Source organism: Photinus pyralis, unplaced genomic scaffold (assembly GCF_008802855.1).
Source record: "Photinus pyralis isolate 1611_PpyrPB1 unplaced genomic scaffold, Ppyr1.3 Ppyr1.4_LG2, whole genome shotgun sequence".
Lineage (NCBI taxonomy): Eukaryota > Metazoa > Arthropoda > Insecta > Coleoptera > Lampyridae > Photinus > Photinus pyralis.
Window position 1 is genome coordinate 5,306,625 of NW_022170403.1, and position 24,915 is coordinate 5,331,539.

Sequence of the window (24,915 nt, forward strand, 5' to 3'; positions counted from 1 at the left end):
CTCGTAATTTAATGTTTGTAGGTATCTTGTCAATTAATATAATTGACATAAATGATCATCCACCAATATTTCTTCCTCCTTGGACAAAGGAAATGCCCCAGTACAATTTGCAGTTGGAAGAGGAATTACCTGTCGGAACAATAGTAGGAACATTTACAGCTGTTGATGATGACTCTCCCATTGCAGGCTACTCAATAGAACCAAATATGTATTTCGAAATTAATAACGGAACAGGTAAAAAATGCATTTGATTTCTTGATAAATCAGTGTGTTTGTTTTTTCAGGAATTGTTCAGTTGCAAAAGATGATCGACTATGAAATGATTACAAAATTAAATTTTACAATATATGCATATGACTCTGGTATTCCTCAACTGAATACGTCAGCATTCATAGACATAACGGTTCTTAATATTAATGATAACTCTCCAATATTTTCGGAAACCTCTTACAATGCCACTGTGGACGAAAATTCGCCCAATGGAACATATATTGTAACAGTGCACGCAGACGATTCAGATGCCGATGAATATGGAGTTGTCTCGTATAGTTTGCTCGGTGAACATAGCGAAAATTTTGAGATATCTTCACATTCTGGAGAAATATCAGTTAAAAACCCATTGTTTTTGGACCACGAGATGTTAAATGAAACTGTTATTCAAGTTATGGCAAGTGATGGTGGAGTTGGAAATTTAAGACGGACAAAATCCGTACCTGTATATATCGCGGTAGCAGACATAAACGACAATGCGCCAGAATTTAATCAATCAATTTATAACACCACCGTTAGCGAAAATGTGAGGTTTAATCCACCATTCAAAATCACACAAGTTTTTGCCACGGATGACGATGCTGGAATTAACGGAAATGTTATTTATACAATCCATTCCGGAAATGATGATGGTATTCACCATAGTTAAATAAATACGAATTGTGTTACAAACATTTGTTGCAGATATTTTCTTATTGGGCGAGGATACAGGAATTTTATATGTTCACAAATCATTAGCAGGAAGAACAGGAACGTTTAGTTTACTGGTTGAAGCACGCGATGGAGGCAATCAACCGTTAACCGATACATGCATTGTTAACATTAAAGTTGTGAACGTTAACGATCACAAGCCAAACTTCATACATCCGATGTCTACCAGATCAGTTATCGAAATTACAGATGTAAAGCAAATGAGACCGTTTGGTTTTTTGAAAAGTAATTCTGCCTTTCAGACTCCCATCGCTGATTATCTAGTAATGACTGTGAAAGCTGCTGATAAAGATAATGGTGAAAATGGTCGAGTTACATACCATTTTAAACTGAATGATGAAAATGTTCAAATGACTGATGAATTTATTATAAATCCAGATACTGGAGATTTGCGGATCAAAACATATTTAGATAATAAGATTCAAGACAAGTATGAGGTAAGTAAAGAAAAGTATGAAACTTTTTTGTATTTATGTACTGTACAGTGTGGTTATATAAAAAAGAAAAATAACGGACATATGGGATATGTGCATGACCAAAAAAATGTTGAAAACTTTGAATTCGAATGCACAGTTTTAGCGCTTTCACATGGTAAACTACTATCGGAGTAAAATGTAGAGTCCGCTGGCTTTAAACGGTTATAAAAAAAAAAACTACCCAACCGATTTTTATTAAATAAAGCGTAATATAATCGTCAACTATTTCTACGTTTGCCGTACGTAATGTCATATTTCTTGTTAAATTTGGGAAAATGTGATAGTGAAATATGTACGGGAAAGCGCGCTTTTTCAATGAAAGTATACGAACTCAGAACTTTAGGATTTAATTACAAAAAAAGTATTCACTCAAATGGTATAATGTTTTACGTATGTGATAGAATACACCTTTAACTATACGTCGATACATTTTTATGCATTTCTGTATAATTACGCAAACGTTACAGCGATAAAATGACAGACGCGTTTATTCGCTTATTATAAGATACACTTTAAAAAGTTTTGTTCATATCGATAAAGGACAATTACAAATGATATGATCACGGAATAGAATCAATGACAAAAAAATGTGAAGGGCTGCAGGAATTAATATATTTTGAGCGAAAGAGATAAACGCAATACCTCGAGCGGTGTTGGGGGAAGGTCATTTAATCGCAAAGTTGTACCTTGCAGCAACGTTTCGTATAAAGCGGCACACACGCTAAGTACACGGTTAAGTAATATAGCATGAAATTGTTATTCTGTATTAATCAGTCAACTCCAGAGACTTGTTATAACTAGACCGCGCGTAACGTAGATTTTTCTATGAACGCCTGTTGTCAAGATAGGATAGGCAACCAACTGTTCATTGCGGGGCAGACGTACTTTCTGTAGCTTGCTTCAGTTATCCTAAATTTTAGTAGCAAAAAAAGATAACATATAGCTGTTAACTGTTTTAATCGAATTTATTGGTATTTTATTTGAACTAAATTGGTATATAACTGCCTTACTCTAGTCCTAATTTGATTTATATGTGTATTTTGGTGGTGAACACGTATGGGAAAATATAATCTTAAAACTAAAGATGTAAGTAGTAAGATATGATTATTTAGCGGATTTTGATTCAATATAATGCCTATCCAAAAACCCAATTGGGCTGTAACTGTTATTTATTTTTCTTAGACTGCTGATAACCATTTTGTTTACAACGCGGTGTGGTGTGGATTGAATGAAAAACCTGAACACATTTTCCGCAATTTGGCAAATTTTTAATGCATCGCTTGATACGTGCAACAATCCTCCACGATTTTTTCTAGTTAAAAGCTTTGAATGACTCTCTGATGCGAATATCGCATCTGCACATATGGAACATTTAACAGACTTAGCTATGTTTCTTGTAACAAAACCTGAAATATACTTAGTACCAGTAAGTACTTAGTTACGTCTATACCTAATAGGCAAATAGGTATTGCCGTTATCTTGCTGGTAAAGGATGTCGAACAATAGTTCTACGTTATTTTAAGTGAATGGGAAAGTCGAAAACGCTCTGTATTGCATTATTGTTTAACACCTTCGTAGGTACCTTTCTAAAATCGTCTACATGGTTTATTCTCAACAGAAATTTATCTGTTCACTAATTCGAGCTAATCACGAGAAAGATTAATGAACGGAACATCTAAAATAACAGCTTATTTCATTATATTGCATACATCATCTCAGCGATTTTTGCCCCGCGGTGCATTGTGTGTTGAATACTGTGTCGACAACACCTTAGATACGTTAAGCGCAGTCTAGTTATAGCAAGTCTCTGGTCAACTCATATACATTCATTATCATCATTATCGCTATGTTCTTCGAGATCATCTTCATCAAAGTCGATAACTGCGTCATCACTATCCTCGTCGTTGAGATTTATTACCAAAGGTTCTATGGCGACATCTATTAAATTCTCTTTTTCTCGGTACATATCTTCTACTTTCTTGGCATGGTGAACACAATTAGCCCAAACGCTTTTTGGCACATCTTCCAATGTTGCTTTGCAGAGGTCTAATACGTCTTTAATTTTGAATGTTGTGTTTAGCTTTGCAACTTTATTTTTGACATACGCCCATATCAATTCAATGGGGTTGAACTCACAATGGGCTACTGGAAGTCATAAAAGCTTCACTTTATCCTGTCGAACATCGTTTACCACTTTCTCCAGAAAATACTGTTTTTTGTAATTGTACATGCGAGATAATTGCAAAAGTGAAGGCCTTGTCATTTGATCGAATGTATCGAAGTGTTCTGGTACCTGAACTTTTCGCTTATTTAACCATTCAATTATGTCTGCTTTTCTCCATGCAGTTGTTGGGTTTCGAAATTCAGGATTCAACATTGTACGGTAAGGTGCTTGATCAAGTACAATAACTGACTTATCGGGCATCACCCCCAAGACATATCGTAACCATTCCTCAAAATGCTGTTTATTCATTTCGTCATGATAATCTGCTGACCCTTTCTTCCCAATGAAGCATTTGCTACATCCTGGTAAAAAACCGTTTTCGTTGCCGATGTCAAGTATAATGATCCGTTGCCCAGCTCCAGAAGGTCGTTTGATTCCACCCCTGTACCCATTGATTTCTTGAATGGTTCCTCGATATTGGTCAAAGCTGTCGCGGTTTTCCGGGGTTATATATTCCACCCAACCAAATTTTTTTGAATGGTTTGCGCCACACCATGTTTCGTCTGTAAAAAATAGATTCCAACCCGTTTCTCTATCTTTTGATGGCGTATAGATATTCGGTTCTTTTAGCAGCTATTGCATTCACTTCATTTAAAATAGGCCTGTTCTCCAATTTGCGATAGATAAAATTTATATCTTTTACCCATTTTTTCGACTTCCGACTACTTTTAATAGAGTCATTGCAATTATTATCTTTGGTCATAGTATAACATTTAGAAAATGCCCTTTAGCGCCTTTATTTTGAACCCGACGCAAGAAGTGTAGAAGTTTTTTTATAGATCTCATCAAGACCCTTCTTTTTTGTAATTAACACTTTTCACTTTGGTGCTTACTGTTATGTATTGGGTTAAGTTTAGTAAGTTAAGTTGGTACTATAGAGTTGAGAGAAAAGTGTCACAAAAAGGTCGTTCAATGTCTCTTGTTATGTTGTGTTCAATAAAGACTAATTAACGAATTGTGTATAGTCAATGGTCCGGTCACACCTCGTGTAAAGACACAACATAAATTGGCGACGAGATAAAAAGGAACAAAGCGAAAATCCGTGAAAAATCGAAGTCGTAACCTCCAAACCCGGAAGTGAGTCTTGTCAGCCATTTTCCATCAGTCCAGTCGGAAGTTAGTTGCAGTCGAATGTCATTGTAAAAACCATAGAAAACAACAATCAACAAAATGTCACTTATTGGTACGATCGAACCCATCGACTTAGAAAAAACGGAAATCGAAAGCTACCTGGGCGTCGATTCCCGAAGATGTGCTTTGTTCACATCGACTGACCTTGATGTGAACGTGAATGTCACTGCATTCTCGAACCTACCACATCGAGCGAAAAGTTGATCGAACGCAACGACTGGTCTAGACCACTCATTGCGTGAAAGTCATGCGCAGTTGCAGCTACAGGACGAATCTTGCAGCTGTTTTGCTATAGAGGTTATTCAGTGCCCTAACCTATAAATTCACATATTTTCTGTGAAATAAAACATGGAATTGTTCGAAGATTTTCTGGTTATTAATAGCAGTATCCTTAATGTAAAAACAAAACAAAATACAAAACTGACAAATGACAGTTCAATTCTTGTCTGTGATTGGTTAGCGCATAAAGTTTGTCCACGATTCGGGAATGCAGCTAAACTTGAACTTATCCCTATCGTATACGATCATGACGTCATGGCAGCCGGTCACATCACATGCACATCACGGAGCATATCGACTAACTTCGGGAATCGATACCCTGGAGAGAATGGATCACCTGTTTAAGTGCAATCAAGTCGAAAGTAATCATGAAGTCGATTTATTTGTCACCCTGGTTGGAAGTGAAGCATACAGAGTGATGAAAAACGCTGTCAAACCGAACAAAGTTGCTAGTCAGTCGTACGAGGAATTAAAGGCAATATTAAAGCAGCGAATGGCTCCAGTGAAGTCAGTCACGTTCGAAAGTCACCTGTTTTATAAAATTAGTCAAGGTAGTATGTCGATCGCTGAATATATAAGTAAACTCAAAGAACAAGCGGATTTGTGTGAGTTTGGAAATTTTTTAGATCGTGCACTGAGAGATAAGTTTATAAGTGGTATGTCAAATAAGAAGATACAAAACCGTCTACTGTCTGAGAAGGATTTGTCGTTTTCCAAGCTGTGCGAGTTGGCTTTAGCACAAGAATTAATACAGTCAGAGAGCCTTGAGTTACAGCAAGATGGTAAAGTAAATAAGTTGTATAGAGGAAACTCGTCCAAACAAGTGAGTCAAAGAAGGAAGGATGTCAGTCAAAGTCAAGTACGTGGTCAAATGTCAGTGTCGTGTAGTCCGAAGTCCAGTCGGAGCTTAGCATCGTCCAGTCAAAAGTCGAATAAAAACTCTACGTCTACGTCTGTTAGTCAAAGGTCAAGTCGAGGCCAGTCCTGTCTTAGATGTGGAAGGTTCCATAATCCAGACACGTGCCCAGCCAAAGAGTGGGAGTGCTTTTTATGTCATCGTCAAGGCCATACGTCCAGAGTCTGTAGGAATAAACAGAAGAAAGTCCATTTACTAGTCGATCAAGAGGATGTCACGGAGGAAGCAAAAGAAGAGTCGACCGATGAAGAATTCGTGGGATTCTGCAAGAACATTCAGGTGTCAAGTAAGTCTAATCCAGCTATTTTGAAAGTTAATGTTGAAAAACGCATAATAGACATGGAAGTTGATACAGGCGCAAGCGTAAGTTTAATTTCTGTTGATACTCGTAACAAATATTTTAAAGATATACCAATTTGTAAAAGTAGGTTAAAAATTAAAACCGTACAAGGAGATCAGTTACAAATTGTAGGTGAAATGATGGTAAAGGTTAAATGTATTGAGTCCGATGTCAAGTATGAATTGCCGTTAGTCGTTGTCTTGTCTAAAATCGAGTTTATACCACTACTGGGTAGGAATTGGCTAAATATGTTATTACCTAGGTGGCGTGAAAGTTTGCATTGTAATGTCATTGAGGTAGATATTTCAAAAATTGTGTCTGAATTTAAAGACAAGTACAGAAATGTCTTTAGTAACGATAAAGCAAAATGCATCAAAAATTTTAAATGTAATATTGTGTTAAAAGAAAATGTTACCCCTGTATTCCACAAACCGTATACCGTCCCTTACTCTATTAAAGAAGAAGTGGAAAAGGAACTTGAAGAAATGGTAGTAAATGGAATATTGGAAAAGGTTGAATACAGCGAGTGGGCGAGTCCAATAGTCGTAGTGCCCAAAAAGTCATCGAAGTCCTTAAGAATCTGTGTTGATTTTAAGGTAACTCTTAATCCATTAATCAAGGTTAATCATTACCCATTACCGAGGGTAGAAGATATTTTTAACCAAGTTGCTAAGGGGAAATTCTTCACTGTTCTTGATTTGAGTAATGCTTATCAACAGTTAGAGATGAGCCCTGAATCCAAACATTTGTTAACGATTAACACACACAAAGGTCTTTATCAGTATAATAGATTACCTTAAGGCGTAGCTTGTGCACCAGCACAATTTCAAGCAATTATGGATCAGATACTTCAGGGAATTAAAAATGTTGGCTGTTATTTAGATGATGTCATTATCGTGGGTCAGTCGCTTGAAGACTGCTTCAGGAATGTTGAAATTGTTCTGTCTAGATTAGATAAGTTTAATGTCAAGGTGAATTTCCAAAAATGTAAGTTTTTCGTCCAAACGGTGGAATTTTTGGGTCACGAGTTGTCGGAAATAGGAATCAAACCTATGAAGAGTAAAATGGAGGCTATCGAAAGAGCACCCGAACCCAAAAACCTGCAACAGTTACGCTCGTATTTAGGTCTGCTGAACTATTATAACAAATATTTACCTATGTTGTCTTCAGAATTACATCCGTTGTATAGGTTAGAGCAAAAAGATGTCCCATTCGAATGGTCCAGTAAATGTCGACAAGCCTTTGAGAAGAGCAAGCAGTTATTGCTAAACAGTAAAGCTTTAATTGCATACTCACCTGATTTACCTTTAGTTATGGCTGCCGATGCGTCCCAATACGGAGTTGGCGGTGTGCTTAGTCACATAGTGAACGGCGAGGAAAGACCAATTATGTTTGTATCTGGCACAATGACGGAAACTCAGCGTAGATACTCACAGCTTGAGCGAGAAGCACTGGCAATCATTTTTTCAATTAAGAAGTTTCATAAATTTATCTACAATAGGCCTTTTACGCTGATCACCGATCACTTACCGTTGAAAACAATCCTGGGAGCGAAAAATAAAATACCTACTCTGTCTGCTGCGAGATTACAACGATGGGCGTTGATCCTACAAGCTTACCAGTATGAAATCAAATACCGGAAAGGACAAGATATGGCAAACGCTGATGCCATGTCACGACTTCCACTTGAAGAATCGACGGAAGAAAAAGCGTATTCTTTTTCTGATTATTATGTGCTACCGTTGACAGCACTTGAGATAGTAGAATGCACCAAGCAAGACCAAACACTTTCTAAAGTGATAGAATATACACAAAAAGGTTGGCCCAACAAGATTAACGAAAGTAATCTGAAACCATATTACATCCGAAGAAGTGAATTAACAGTTGAAAATAATTGTTTACTCTGGGGGAATAGAGTTGTCATTCCATTCCAACTGCGGGATTCAGTCTTGAAATTGCTACACGATAAGCATATAGGGATAGTTCGAGCAAAAATGTTAGCACGTGGTGAAGTTTGGTGGCCTAATCTAAATCAAGATCTGGAGAATTGTATTAACTCTTGCGAAAATTGTCAATCCTTACAACCCAAAGCAGTTCCAGTACCGTATACACCATGGTCAAAAACCGAGCGAGTTTGGGAGAGAATACACATTGACTTCTTGGAAAAATTTGACAAGAAATTCTTGATAGTAGTAGATAGCTACAGTCGATGGATCGAGATACAGATAATGCATGGAACAAATTCGTCTAAAACTATTCAAGCGCTAAAACACATATTTGCTACGTTCGGAATTCCAGAAGAGATAGTATCAGACAACGGACCTCCATTTAATGGGGAGGAATACAAGAAGTTTGCACTTTCAATAGGCACAAAAGTATCCTTGACTCCACCAGTTCATCCTTGCTCAAATGGCAAAGCGGAAAAGTATGCGGATACCATCAAGAGAGGCTTATTGAAGCAATTAAAGGATAATGAAAAACAGAAGATTACCATGACTTTACAGGAACAGATCGATGAATACTTGTTTTCTTTTCGCAATACACCCAACTCAGTCACAGGAGTTTGTCCGGCGAATTTAGTATTAAAACGCCAACCCAGAACAAAACTCTCCTTACTAAAACCAACATTTTTAAGAGGGAAGAGAAGAGAAGATAAAATCGATGGAAAAGTGAAAATATACCAGGATAGTAAAAGAGGAATAATGAGAAGATTCTATGAAGGCCAAAAAGTACTTACCTTTGATACTCGTGTCAACAGGTGGATTCCTGGAAAAATTGCAAAGGTCGTCAGTCCAGTTACATATTTAGTAATGGTGAATAATCAGGTACGATATCTTCATGCCGATTACCTAAAGATGTCCATATTAGAAGAAGAGATAAATCCAATTGTAAGACCGTACATACAAGGGAGTAACCCCAGTCCTTCGGTCAGCGTTGAGAAGGCTCCGGATGAGAATGTTCAGGAAGAAGTGATTGAAGACTCAAGTGTTTCTTTACCTGATAGTCCAAATCCTGACCAAGCACCTAAAAGTCCTGCTCCAGTTTCTATAACGCCTCAGGTACTCAGACGTTCACAAAGAACCATAAAGGCGCCCTCTAGGCTTGATTTGTAAAGGGGGAAGAGTGTTATGTATTGGGTTAAGTTTAGTAAGTTAAGTTGGTACTATAGAGTTGAGAGAAAAGTGTCACAAAAAGGTCGTTCAATGTCTCTTGTTATGTTGTGTTCAATAAAGACTAATTAACGAATTGTGTATAGTCAATGGTCCGGTCACACCTCGTGTAAAGACACAACACTTACTTTTAGAGGAAAATGCAAATTAAAAAAATAAAATAAATAGTTTAACTTTTCAATACAAAACTTCTCAAAACCAAAGCAACTTTAAGCCATTTTGGCCAGTGTAAGTTAAAAAAAGAAAAAAAAAATTTTTCAATCCGTTATGGATCTTTTAAACTTTTGACACCCTCAACAACCATGAAGATGGTTACGGATCAAAACCAAAATAGGACGTTTTCGGGCATCCTGCGCAATCCAGTCTCGTACGACTTTCATTACATCCGTGATGGCGGAAAGCCATTTCTATTGTTTCTAAGATTGTTTTGTCAAACGCCTCTCTATATCTAGGAATACTCCCGTGAGGACTGTTTATAGTGCGCCGGTCTCTCAATCCGTCCTACGACGCAGTGCAGGGCTGATTCTGTAGACCTTCCTGGGGAGTATACGTGTTGGTTAGGGTGCAGTGGAAACTGTGTTAGCTTTGTATCCTTATGTACCTATCCCCACAGTACCCTCACTTTTAGACAGAAAAACCCATAACTGAGCCCTCTTCCCTCCCTGGCGATTGAGTTAGCGTGGTCCTTTTCCTCAATGCTGAAAACTATCAGCCTCCCCAAAGGTGATCTTGTACGGCACCCACAAATTGTGGGAGGTTGCCAACCACCTCCTTCAAGGGGAATGGTTGTTCTCGTACGATATTCTTAGGATCTCACCTGAGTACTTCCAATCCCTGAACGTGGCTGCTAGTGTAGCGCCTTTTAGGATGAACAGATGCTGGTTCAAGAACCTTGGCCAGGTGATTTTGTACCATATCCGCCTGGTTAGCCTACCCAGATGGTTATTGGTATTTATGATCACCACCTTCATCTGACCTCTGCGTCTTTTTCTCTCCGCCTACTCGTTTTCCTGCTCGACCGGAGTTAGCTCTAGGAGCTCGCCGCCTCTTGGTCACAGTTGAGTCACAGGAAATGGATGGTTTGGAGATGACGTCTATCCAGACGCCAGGCCAGGGCTACCAGTAAAATATATCTTCTAGAGGATAGCAGAAAACAGGCCTGATTTCGCTTCGAGGTAGGTCATTCGAGAACGGTCTACCTTTGGCTAGTCAGTTTCCTGCCACTAGCCCTCCAAATGCTCACCCAGTCGGTGGTCTGACCCGATGAGTCAGCCGATTGATCATGGTGTGTTAAGCCTGTGTTAACTGAACCACTCAAGCCCCACAACCACGACAATGCCCATCACTGAGGGGGTCACTATGGGATTTATTTGTAGAACATGTGATGTACCCAGCCCAGCCCCGAGTGACTGCCCAACTCAAGATTTACTCGTAAATTCAAAACTTACCCTCCCAAACTAACTAAACCCCATGGCACGTGATCGTGTAGACAAAGCTAGGTACCTAACCTGAATAATAGGACCACTTACTACGTTGTGTTTTTAAGAGTCACTACAAGATATGTGTTGCCTGTCGGAGTGAGGATCAAGTAAGGAATACAAAAATAAAACCAGTACATGCTTTAAAAACGGAGATTTAATCCAAATACTTCGCATCGCATTATTAAATTTAGAAAATGGTAGTTCACCAAGTACAAATATAAAAATAGGCTGGGGAAAAAAGAACTGACCAAGAAAAAACCCAGCCAACAAATTAATATTGAACTTTATAGCAAAATTAGTTATCTGTAATGGCATGAATGCATATTATGATGGTTGTCAAGTAAATTAATATAAGGTTGATTCACAGGCTCCGCTGGAATTCCTAAAGAATTAATATTTCATACACGTAATAAAAAAACAATCATTAAAACAGTACAAAAAAAAAGAAGAAAAAAAACGGAAATACTGTGGCCCATGTGAGACTCGTCATACAACGTTCACCCCACTTGTAACTTCCACTGATGGTGTTTTTGCCCCACAATTGACATCTTTTATAAGACACCTGGGTGAGGTCCTTGCTGATCGATGGACCAGACCCCTATCTATAGTAATGGGTTGGCTACATGCTAGAATAAGCATAGCAATAATCAGAGCCACCAGCATGTGTATCCGTGGTACCCGCCACAAATGGAAGCGTACATATGCCTACGAAGATGGAGCCGCCCTCCCCACTATCCCATAATAATACACATTTATATTTATATTTATTTTTTTTAAGTTATTTTTATATTATCCACATTAATGGCTGTCATTTTTCAAACTAATATATCTTATCTTAAAAATAATAAAAAAAAAATTAAAACAGTACAATAAATTCACATAATAAGTTTGGATATTGGGTGATCAGTCCAAATCCCACACCGAGTAGTCTTTAGTTGCTCTGGTCATGACATGTCAACATTGTATGAAATCGATAGGAGTTGGCCTCTCAGAAGAGCATTTCACACAGGAAGGATACCCCAATGGATCCAAAAAAAACAAAGGGCACAACGGGAACACGCCGTACGCTTTGAGCAGATCCCTGTACAAGTGAGGCCGGGACTTGCCTGGTCGGGTTATAAATTACCGAACTCCAGGCTCTCTACCATGAGTACTGACAGTAACCGATCAAAAGACAAATCATGACATAACAAAAATAACAGAGCAACCAACGACAAACTCCCACGCATACATAATTATAAACAAAATATACAGAATTTATGTAGGCGTTGACAGTTGACATATTTGCACTGGCATAACAAACACTGATACAAAACCAATATTCGGTCACTACATGTCGGGGATCGACTAATCGGATTAATTAGCAATATCGGCAAGATACAAGACACAAAAAAACATAAAAAAAAGATATATCTCTGCGTATGACAGTTCTGAACTTTAGCCAGCCTCTGCTACGTCAAATCGAAATTAAATATCGGTATCAAATATCAGTATCAAATATAGCACAGTACATATTCGAAACAAGTCACCCTGCCAAATATTAATAATCATGATCACCCGGTTCAAATAAATAGTAGGAGCATAACGATAGTATCACATTACAACAAAAACAAAGAAACATGTGTGGCAAATATTAGTATAAGGTAATTAATTCTTAATGCCAAGTGCAATATGTAAAAATCAACCACCTAACGTACGTCACTCGCCCCCAGATAAAGCACCCTGTAAATAAACAGTAACATATTCAGGCAAAAATCAAAAGCGAAATGTGCTGCAATAAATTCAATTATACATTAAAATGTAGTTCTGCTTACTTGTATTGAATATCGCCCCTAAGGGAACATACAGTATCTAAATATAAATAAAACACGTAAATCGGTCAGTAATTCATGTAGCCAGCGCTTGGAACAAAGGAGTAAATTGGAAAACAACATATTTATGTAGAATCTCTATGCATTTAATTCAAAGTATGACCAGTATATTTAAAAGTGCAAATTGTATCTAGAATGTGTCATAAATGGCAATAATCATGCTGTACTAGAATAACATTGAATTGACAAATAATCAAAACACGATCATATCACTATTAGATGGATGCAATAGACGTAGAGATAAAAAAAACGAGTACATCACCTTTCTAATTGTCGAAGCTGCACTCACTATTTGCAACGTAAAAATTACTTCTGCCCTCAACAAAAACACAAATACCTCTGCCCAAATCTCCCCTGTTTAAACAAATTCTAGACGAAAATTGTTAATATCGACCGTGCTCCGAGACGTTGGGTCGATAGGGATCATTAAGTTCCCTCGCATGGCGTTATATTTGACACATTTATTGTAAATTATGGCCCATTTCAATGTAGAGCCAAGAAGAAAAAAACACGTGCTCCACGGAAACGAAACAAAGCGCAATCTTGACTTTTTTCTTCGCGCCAGGGTCGGTTTCGGGAATATTTAAATCGAATTTTAGCGGGCAAATTCGGTTTCATCACAAATAGTATCCTAAAATAGAATTTTTTTCAAAAACAGTACAAAATATCTAAAGTTATCATTGAACATAAAATGTAGGTCTTCTAATTGCTTATTGATTTGGTTAAGAATATTTTGCAATAACTAATCTCTTTCATTTATTCAAGAAGTACTGCTTCAATCTCGACCAATATCAGTAGGCCTAGATAAGTCTTGCGGGCACGTAGACACACCCATACACCGGTACAGAAGTCATACCAAAAACCACTTCTTTGCACGTTTTAGAGTTAGTAGATCACACCAGACTCAAAGATTAATTACCAAACCTCCTATTATCCTATGAAGAAACACAAAAGTGAAAAGTGGTTGGTAGTACGGAAATGTGTGTTTTTCTTTTCTATTCAAGAATCGAGATACTAATTTAACTTCTTTTGTTTTAGTTAACTTTGGTAGCCAGGGATCATGGAGAATCAGTGTGGCATGAGACATTGCACTACTTAACAGTTTTAGTTATGAATTCGGATAATGAAGCAACATACATTGATTACGAAACAAATACGTATCATTTTTCCATAACGGAAAATAGTCCCCCGAATACATTTGTAGGTGAGAACCATAAATACATTTTTATATGCTTTCTGTTCCATTGTATCGAGAAGATTCTTGAAATTAGCATGATCATTAATAAAAGTGCCAAGGTAACTCTGGAAAGGACGCTGTGCTAATGAAAGTTTATTTTGAACCCAAAAGTATCTATAGTACCTAACTTGAAATTCTGAAAGGATTCAATTAAGAGTCACTTAACCTTTACTAATTCAACAAAGGGACTACAATTGTTCTCTTCAGTGAAACAAAAACATGCTTCTCAGTGGGTTTTAAGGACTTTTCAAAATCATGATATATAATGCGAAATAAAATAGCACTCTCTGCCACTAGGTACATAAGTCATAGGCCAATTTCTCTACCATGGCTGTAAATCTAGTGATCGTTTGTGTTTAAATAGACCTTGCGAAACAATAACATGATTTGTTTTTAGGTCGTCTTAAGCTTATGTCTCGAAATCAAGACAAAACGTCGAAGGTCTATTATTATTTGTTGTCTGATATTGATAATGCCTTCTACATCGATAAACTGAATGGAAGTTTATATACAAGAAAGGGTCTCGACAGAGAGCATATAGATGAATATGAACTACAAATTTTAGCAAATAGCGAACCAGACTTTTATCTGACCAGTATGGAGGAGAATCATATGCTTAACGAAAGTGATACATTGCGTAATGTAGCAACAGTGAAAGTTACTATTCTCGATGTGAACGACAACGGTCCAGTGTTTAATCGTACAGTTTATTATGCGGCAGTTAATTGTATTGCCGACATCAATACTTTTGTTGCAAATGTATCCGCGATCGATTTAGATTTCGGCGTTAACGGATCATTTATGTATTACATTAAATCTTCGAATTTATACAAGTATGACTCGATTCACAGTTCAGGTTCAGTAATCCCATCGCCTTTTGTCATTTCTGAAAGTGGCCAAATTTTCACTGCTACCAATTTGAGTGAGAACAACCAACATCACTTCATCGTAAACGTAGTTGCTAAGGAAATTATGTATCCTGAACGAGAGAGTGACGCTAAAGTTTATGCAAGTATTCAATTTTCTTTCACATTACAATGTTAGAAAATGTACATATCATTCTAGGTATGGATCTTTGAACCGGAACAACTAATACGAATAATCTTATCAAGACCTGTTGAAGAAGTGTTAAAGGAGAAAGACGAAATTGTGCAGGAGTTAACTAACGCTACCAATTCAATAATTATTGCTACAAGCATTAAGAGTCACATTAATGAAACTGGGCAGGTGAATGACGAATGGTAAATTGTACTTTGTCTACTTCTCCAGGTAATCATTTGTTGTAGGTCTGATTTGTACATCTTGTCAGTAAATCGTTCTACACAAACCATAGACTCCGTGTTTGATATACTTAAGATCATCGACGCAAAATATGACTTTCTTAAAGATTATTATGCCGGATTTGCAATTGAGAATGTCCTTCCTGCATTTGCTCAAGAAGAGGAGGAATCATTTGATCCCGCCTTGTCCGCATTAATCGCTCTGGTGGTGGTGTTAACAGTCGGTATTGTCACATTTACGGTTGTTTGCTGCTGTTTGAGGAAGTGTATGATTTCACCTAATGACTTGAAGAAAAAGAAAGATGCCTTGATCAGTAAAGCCATTATTGACGAATTGAATACTACAGAAAACCCATTGTGGATTGAACAGTAAGTTTTGCTTGATACATTAATGTAACAAGTGTAAGAATTATAAATTACGAAAAAAACTTTAGATAAAAGTTTTAGCTGAAATTACAGATATCACAGACATACACAGACAAATATACCTATTTGTGCAGATATACACGAATATACATTTCGGTGTACTTAAAAGCGCCCCTTATTAAGTAGCAGTATAAACATGTTAAGTAAAATTATGGTTATGAATTTATGTATTAGATGTCACTGCAAAAAATGTAGAGCGTTAAAATTTGCACAATTCGAATTCCTTATTATTGGTATTATTACCATTGTTCAATTAAACAATGGTGGCTCAACTGACCTCTTAATAATATTAACAATAAAGAATTCGAATTGTCCAACGCTCTACATTTTTTGCAGAAACGTCTAATGCATAAATCCATAAGCATAATTTTACTGAACATGTTTATACTGCTACTCAATAGAGGGCGCTATTAATTATACCTAAATGCAGTGACTACTACAAACAGTAGAGACAAGCAGCGATTAGCTCCGCCCATCCGTCAGTAAGAGGCAACATTTTTGGAAAATTTGTGTTCTTAAAATACGAATTTCAATATTTTGATCAACATCGATTAAACAAGTCAATCCAAATCGAAAACACTCGCTGATCAAAAATAAACAAAGAAAATGTTCCTCATAATGGCGACCGTATGTATACCACGTGATTAGTAAGGCCAATAAAAATGGATATTCGATTGTCGCCACTGTTTGTAGAATAGTCACTCGATACCTTAATACAGTGACGGTGGTGACAATATGAACCCAGCCACCTTGTTGCAGCGAAAATTCAAAAGGTGATGTTTAGATGTCATGAGATAAAACTATTTTTTTCTCCAACCACCTGAATATAATAAGACGCTATTTTGTGACGGTGTTCGGTACGTAAAATTGACGTTTTGCGGATTAATCGCTTTCACCATGGCAACTGTACAAAAAGTGGATACTTTTGGTCCTAGTACCAAAAAGAAATTGACCTTGAAAGTTGACCAATTAAAAAATTACAATCACGGAGATATGTCACATTGACATCGGTTTACATTGCAGGTTGTAAGATATTTCTATACATACAAATCAAATATTTTTGCATATTCAATGCAAATAATGCTGTTACCTATACGTATGTACATGTATTGAAAATGATTTACGCTCGCTATTTTTATTTAAATCATGTGTAACGTAATTTACATATTCGGTGAACGTAATTTTAATACGTATACAACCCGCCGTCGCGCGTAACGCCATCTACTTAAGACACATTGCACTATTATCTGTCATTTTGAATTCAAAATTTGAAAAAGTTAATTGCAATTAATTTTAATTAAAAAACTGTATTGTAAGTTTTTTATTTCAATACAAAATATAACAATATTAATTGTGTATGCATTAGAAATGACTGAAACTGATAGCGACATGGATTGCACTCCGCCAGAGATTATAGAAACGGCAGAACATGCTACCTCAAGATTTGCTCCCTACAAAGTCACGAGAGGTGAGAAGTAAGAAGTAAGAACGAATAGGTTATAAGTTAACCTAAAAACTAGAGTGGCATGACACGTGAGAACAAGAAAGCAGAAGTTCTTATACTAGTAGTGAAACTGTGACTGAATCTAAATTCGAATATAATTTGAAGTAAAGGGGGTTGGAGAAAAAATTTTATGTTTTATTCGTACAAAAAATGCGTTTTCGGGACTCGGAAGGTTGCTGGACTCCGCTGACGCGTCGTCCAGCAACTATCTTCCTCGTCCCGAAAACTGACATTTTTTGTACTAATGAAACAAATAACTATTTTCACTACTAGCGTCTGATGACGCATGTGATTATTAACCTTTTTTCCACTTGTAAAGTCGGCTTTCTCGGCAGTTGTTCAAAGTGGTTAATAATGTGGACATTATTAACTAGTAGTCAATAATGAGAACTGTCACGCTGTCACTTTTAGAAAACACAACCCGAAATTTCGCTCAATAAACGTTTGGACAAGTTCTCTAAAATGAATAATTGCCGCACAATCCGCCATTTCCAGAGAAATTACATACATAAAATTATCACATTTTGAAAAAATTCGAACGAAATTACTCTTTGAAAATATCTCAATGACAGAACAAAATGCGGCCTGTTTGACTTGTACTTCTACGTACTTGATTGACAAGTTAAATTAAAAAACAAAAAATTCTGTCTTTGTGCTCCAATGATACTCACACGTGAAACTACAGTATGCCATTTTACTGTAATCAGTAATCACCATGTGCTTAAAAAATGAAAAAAAACCGTTTTCGTGCTAAGGTGAGTAACTATTTAGCATTGCGCAGTCTGCGCATGCGCACACCTGATGTTTAAAATATGCGATATGATTGCCTTTACTAGAGGAATCTTTGTTTAAACTTTCAACAAAAAATATCTCTAAAATAAGAAAGTTAACATTGCCCAGTCTGCGCATGCACACATTATTCGTCAAGATTTTCCTTGCTTGAGGTATTGTATTGTATTGTATCGTATGGATGACACTTCCTAGGTGCCAGAACTATAAGCTACCAAATGCGAAAAGAACGAAGTACATACATATCTGGACAACTGTAGGACTAGTTAAGGTCTCAGACGGACGGATGGAAATAGTGCCCAAAATAGCGTAACAATTTACTGAACTCTATTTTGTCTAAGCTGGCTGCTTTATCCCACACGTATTCCAACAAGGAGTACACCTTAATCGATCTGATTTTTAGTACTTCAACACAGTTAATATTATTATTCGTCTAATAAATGCACTTCTAAACACACAATAACTACATACACATAGCGTAGCAGAAACACAGCTTAAATAGTAAGTAAGCTGTGGCAAAAAATCGATGCAACATGGCCGCCGAATCTCAACAACCAATCAAAAATTATACACTATTGTTGCCACTGTCTCTATAAATAGCACAGATCTACACATACACAGATTGGTAACCTTATACATTTTTTGGGAAACAAATTTAGGTATACTTAAAAGCGCCCTCTATTGCGGAGCAGTATAATCATGTACCGTTTAAAACTGTAATATGACGCTTATGGATTTACGCATTAGATGTCGCTGCAAAAAATTTAAAGCGGTAAAGTGTGCATATAATCCAGTTTAATTGTATTTTTACCAGGAAAGTTGTGGGGTAGTTTTGATTTCTTTGATTCTATATGTTTTTTGGGGTGCTGAATCCGAATCTGAGGTTTGCTAACAAAATTTCATGACGCAACATTGAAAAAAATACAAAAAAAGTTGAATAAGATATTTTTTTAGCAGTTTTGTGCTTACAACTCGAAAACTATCAACTTTTCGAAAATAACCTCCCTATCTTATATCTTATCGGCGTGGTAAAGAGTGTAACGTTAATGATGGCAGAGATATACATAGTTTGTAAGTATGCCTTTGCGGTTAGCAATTTGTCAAGACCTTTAAAGCCGCAAATAGTGTCCGCCAACTTCAAAAAACCTTCACGATTCTTTAAGAACCTGCCCTATGTTCGTGTGTATCTGTGACCACAGGGACCCGCTTTTAATATCTCCCTTACGACGAATGAGTAGCTTCAGTGTTAAATTAAACAATTATGGCTCAACGTACCTCCTATACCACTGTAATAGTACGAATATTAAGGAATTCGAATTGTGCAAACTTTAGCGCTTTAATTTTGTTTCAGCGACATCTAACGCATAAATCCATAAGCGTCATATTACAGTTTTAAACGATACATGTTTATACTGCTCCGCAATAGAGGGCGCTTTTAAGTATACCTAAATTTGTTTCCCAAAAAATGCATAAGGTTAGCAATCTGTGTATGTGTAGATCTGTGATAAATAGTATATTTGTGTAACACATAAACTGCATAAGGTTAGCAATCTGTTGTTTGTGTATATGTTACCGGCAAACTGCGAAATCCGGCATTTTGCAAAATCCCTGGGCATTTCGCGAAATGACCAACGCAGCAGGCAAAGTGAGAAATGGAGCTCGAGTTCGCACTTTGCCTGCCTCTCTTTAGGGATTTCGCGAAATGCCGATACATGCAGGCAAAGTGCAAAAGCTTCATCATTTCCCACAGATTGCGCGTACAGCGCGTTGTCATTTGATTCATGATTGTACGACGATTGCGATTTTATAAATACATACGAATTTCTTCTCGATCGAGCATCAATATTGTTGAAAAAAAAATTGTAATTACACTAACGTATTGGGTGTTTAATGCAAATTACAATCTGTACTCCTTCTCTTACGGCTAACCGCTGCGTGGTAAAAGAAATAGAATTAATACTAAAGAGAATATAATTTTCCACTTAGTTAGTATGTTGCTGGTTTTAAATGGCCAAGAAGAATATGTTAGTATATTTGTAAGCAATATTTGGTTTAAAAAATAAAGCCATGCGTGGAGAATACATCAGATTGGGGAAGGTATACTAACGCGACAGGTTTACGTTTGACACCGCTGTACCCGCAATCTGTGGAAAATGGCAGAGCATCCTCACTTTGCCTGAATGTTTGGGCATTTTGCGAACTCCCTAAAGAAGAGCAGGCAAAGTACGAACTCGATCTCCATTCCTCACTTTGCCTGCGGCATTAGTCATTTCGCAAAATGCCTAGGGATTTTGCAAAATGCCGGATTTCGCAGTTTGCCGGTAACATATATATGTGCTGTAATCTTGATTTAGTTGTTATTTTGGGTACTAGGTATTACCATTGTTTAAATGTATTTAAACAATGGTATTACCATGCAAATATGTTACAGTTACAGATAGCTCATTACTTATGGAAATCGGAAAATGAAAGATATAATCTTGTAGCACTATCTTCGCGTCTGTTTTTCCGAATTCCATTTATCTACCTTAAATTTAGTTTCATTTTTTTATTAATTGTAACGGTTTTGTTTGTTTGTTTTTTCAAGCTTTAGCCTTTAGGTTTTGGTATTCATTAATTGCTCCATCTTGCTGGATTTTGTATGTACAAGGGATTTTGGTACTGGTTCACGTCTCTGAAATATCTTATCCTCACATCCTTCTATAGTTAGGTACTTGTTCGAGGCTTGTATCTTTTATTTTACGCTTATTTTCTGACTTTCCCTTGAAATGTATATGTTTGTAACAACACTATAGCTATAGGTACTAGGATTTTTCTTAGTTTAACGCACACTTCATCTGTGTATTATGACGTCATAACTAAGGATTGTTACATAGCATCATTCAATTGATGGAAAAAAATACATATGTAGGCAGCCATAGAAACAGTCCTACATACTCCATTACATCAACGACTTCTATTGACCAATTACTAAAAAAAATGATTTAAAAAAATCATTTTAATTGTTTTTTCGTAATAACAACGCCCACAGTACTTATCAGCAGAAGTCGAAAAGCGACTGCCACATCTGGGTAGCAGTTGATGTTAAAACTGGAGGTTCTGTTTATGTACAAATGGGAAACTCATAATTTTGTGTGTAAGAAAATCTAAATTGAAGGCCATCATGGTTGTTGAGGAAGTTTAAAAGAGCCATAAAGGCTTGAAACAATTTTTTTAATTTTTCTCACATACACTGGGTAATGTGGAATAAAATACTCTACAAAATAGCTTGTTGCAATTTTTTTTGGTGAGTTTTTAGTTTTTGAGAAGTTTTGAATTGAAGAGTTACACTGTCTATTTTATATTTTTAATTTTAATTTATATTAATTTAAATTAACTTACTGTGTTCGATCATGTAGAGGGCGTTCCGAATTGCTGCTTGTGTGAAACCATCAACATCGCTAACGGTTTCTTACATTGCCTTATTTTTTTGTTAATATTTAATGCATTCACAAATCTCTGTAAAATTAAACTTGTTACGTATACGAATTCTTATATTACTAAAGTGTGTTGTATTTTTCTATATTATCGAGTTAATGTAAACTTTGAAAGCTCTTTTATCATCTCTACATTTTTATCTTAATTATAATTATGTAAACTTGATATGACCGAATGAAGGTAGCAAATTCGGCTAAATATTCCCAGAGGGGGGTCTCTGGGCGGAGTGTCCGTTGCGCCCCTAGAAATGGGACTGTTTATTAAAAAATAAAAATTTTATTTAATTGTTCGACCAAGTGTAAATAAAATTGTTTTCACTCGGAAGTGATAAAGAAAAACTATTTCGAGTATTCAATTCATTTTTACCCATAATATTAATATATTCGTCACTCCAATTCTGCAAAAGTGGTTTTCACACAGTATATTAAGTAATACAAATTTGTTTTAGAAAACTGAAAATCTATGAAGAACAAGAACTTACAATGCAAGTGTTCAATGAGCCGGATCAAGCTGCAATGGAAAGGAGAAATAGTAGTGATTATGTCTTAGTAAGTTGTGTTCCGATTAATATGTACGAGTGTGTAACATAAGTCCTAGGATGACAACACTTACGCAACCATTCAACATCCAAACAGAAGGGGATCGGCTCATACTGCAACCTTGTCATTGGGAGATGACATTGCAGATTACGCCACATTATCACGAATACCTCGCCATTCGACTAGTTCACAGGGTTCCCTTAAGGACACAGTAAATGTAAGAAGTGCTTTCCATTAATGGCACTTGATTATCAAGTCTTGCAATTAAGTATTTGTTTCGTATACCACTACCTACATTTTAACTTCTTTTCAGTACTACGAAGCCGCAATGGGTTTTCAAGGCTCCACGTTTCAAGTCCCCGATTCTTCTTTGGGGGACATTGAATCAGAGGAATGTAGATCGCATCGTCATGATTCACAAATGAGTGTGAATAACGAGGGACAATTAGAATATGTAGCCGAACTAATATAGATTTAAATTCGGAAATTTTGGTACTTGGCCATATATGTAAGATATTTATTTTGTTATATAATTTAATAGTAAATTAATGTTTAGTACCTAGTATTATACATAATAGTACATTTTAAGCTGATTATTTCAATTTAAGTGGCGTGATATTTGATTAATGCACATTCTTTTTTAGTTGATTTCTCTTGAAAAATTTTGGTTTTGTACGCTCCTTTTCCATCGTTACAAATTTATTTAATACATGGTATAGTTTTTAGTACTTACATGATTTTGTGTCAATTGCTGATAATTGATTTGTAATATAACATAATAAACACAATCTAGTCATACAGTTGTAACTTGCATACTCTATATATTAAGTAAAGTTATTCTATTTTTAATACGCATTTGCTGTGACCTGGAATTAGAGACCGCATTGCAATAGGCACTAGGAATTAAATTGGTACTTTTAGGCAACACGTTTATTGTCGCTGATGCTTCCATAGGCACTTATTATTTTGCTAATCTGCAGGTAGACGTGTATCGATATGTGAACGGGTGAGTTGGTCAAATGGAAAAACTTCGATGTTGAACTATTTATGGAGGAACTAGAAAAACGATTGGCATTGTGACTACTTTTTAATTATCTTTCTACACCAAATATATATAACACACTATGTAGATACATTTTTTATCAATATGCACTTTCTTGTTACACGATCATAGACATGTGACACAGTAGTACCTACCATTGAATTTAGTAGTACGATGGCCACTTATATGTTTAAACGATTCCGGGACACACAGACTCATACACAAAATTTCATTAAAATCCGTTCAGTCCCAGGCACTGAAGAATTTTATATGTAAAGGTAACACATTTTATTTGAAAGCTAAACAAAAGTTCCATTTTGTTTCATGTATAAACGTCTCGTTTTTTGTCACCTTGGTGACAAAAACCGTGTGCATAAAAGCGACCTTACACCATATCGCATCATAGGCAGTGATAAAGTGGAATGAAAAACGCCTATGAGATAAAATGTGATATGGGTAAGTATCAATTTTACATGGTTATTAAAATGCAAATAATAGAAGAATGATACATTATGAACTACCCTCTGTTATAGTTTGAAATAATATGTTTTTAACTCAGAGTAAGAATTTCTTCTGAGGTTGTTATAACTCAGAGCAAAGATCAGTAGTATTTGCTCAGAGTAATAAATAAAGTACAACGAGGGTTGTTAATATTGTACTAACCTACAATATACCTATTATTGTTTGTTAGGATATAGCGATTATAATTTTCTTTTTTGGTTAATCTTCTAAGTATATGATCATGATCACTCTCCTAGATATATGAATGTAGTATCAACAGATATAAAGCATCCCCACCTATTGTTGATCATGAGTATCCCAGTGCCTAAAAACATTTACGAAAACAAAGGTAGAGACTTCCATAAGAAAAAAAACGGAGTCGAAACATCAGGCTTAAAATTTAAAACTAGCATCTTGTATAGGCTTACCATAATTTTGTGGCACTAAACCGGGACGGAGCCACTAGTAAACACAACAAGTTAAAAAGTAATCGTAAACGATTTACAAAAAACGCATTTCCACTTGCGTTTATTTCCCATTTGTAAAATGCAACTTCTGTTAAAATCGTAAAAATCCGGCCACCAATATGAAAGATAGCGTTGCATATGATGTGCATTCTATTTTTGACTTGCTACTTCAATTTCAGTTTATAAGAAGAATTTCATTTCAATGCTATTCTAAATAAGAAATTTAAAACTGCGCATGCGCAGACCTAAATTTTGAAACTAACGTTAGATTTCCCTTTGTTCCAAGCACCTATGTATCAAATTTAATTTAAATCCTTCCATAACTAAAAAAGTTGGCACAGCGCATGCGCACCACCAAATTTTGAAACTGGCGTTAGATTTTCCTTTATTCCAAGTGCCTAGGGTTGCCATCTCAAAACTCTACCAACTAGGACAGGAAGCGTGAAAACCCCGGATTTAGGGATTATAAACCCGGACATATCAACTGAATTTGATAAAAAATATTTTCTAAAGAAATAAAACAAACAATTAATTTTTCTAAATAAAACAAGGCGTACTCTATCACGAAACTATAATAGTAATCTTCTTTAACTGTTAGGAATCAGCAACGGCTTATCTACATTTTTAAATTCTTTAAATGAAGCAATAATAGGTATACTTTTTTAACAAAATAAAATACAAGTTATAAGAAGCTAATAACAATAATTTTTAAATGAAACAAAAATTTGATCTTTTAGTAAAATAAAATGTTTAGGGAACTATTTACTTTTCAGGTCTTCGGTAT

At 36.1% G+C, this 24,915-nt stretch overlaps 1 protein-coding gene across 1 annotated transcript; it reads left to right on the top strand.

Annotated features, from left to right (window-relative positions):
* LOC116164576 (cadherin-87A-like) lies at positions 1-23,225 on the top strand (the record flags this gene model as incomplete). The annotated part of the gene is given in 11 exon segments (XM_031478770.1): positions 1-234; positions 285-902; positions 955-1,172; positions 1,224-1,418; positions 13,908-14,073; positions 14,504-15,114; positions 15,172-15,347; positions 15,393-15,755; positions 22,031-22,130; positions 22,180-22,338; positions 22,435-23,225. Coding segments are annotated over 11 exon segments (2,988 nt in total). The 5' UTR covers positions 1-11.
* Positions 23,226-24,915: the final 1,690 nt, after the last annotated feature.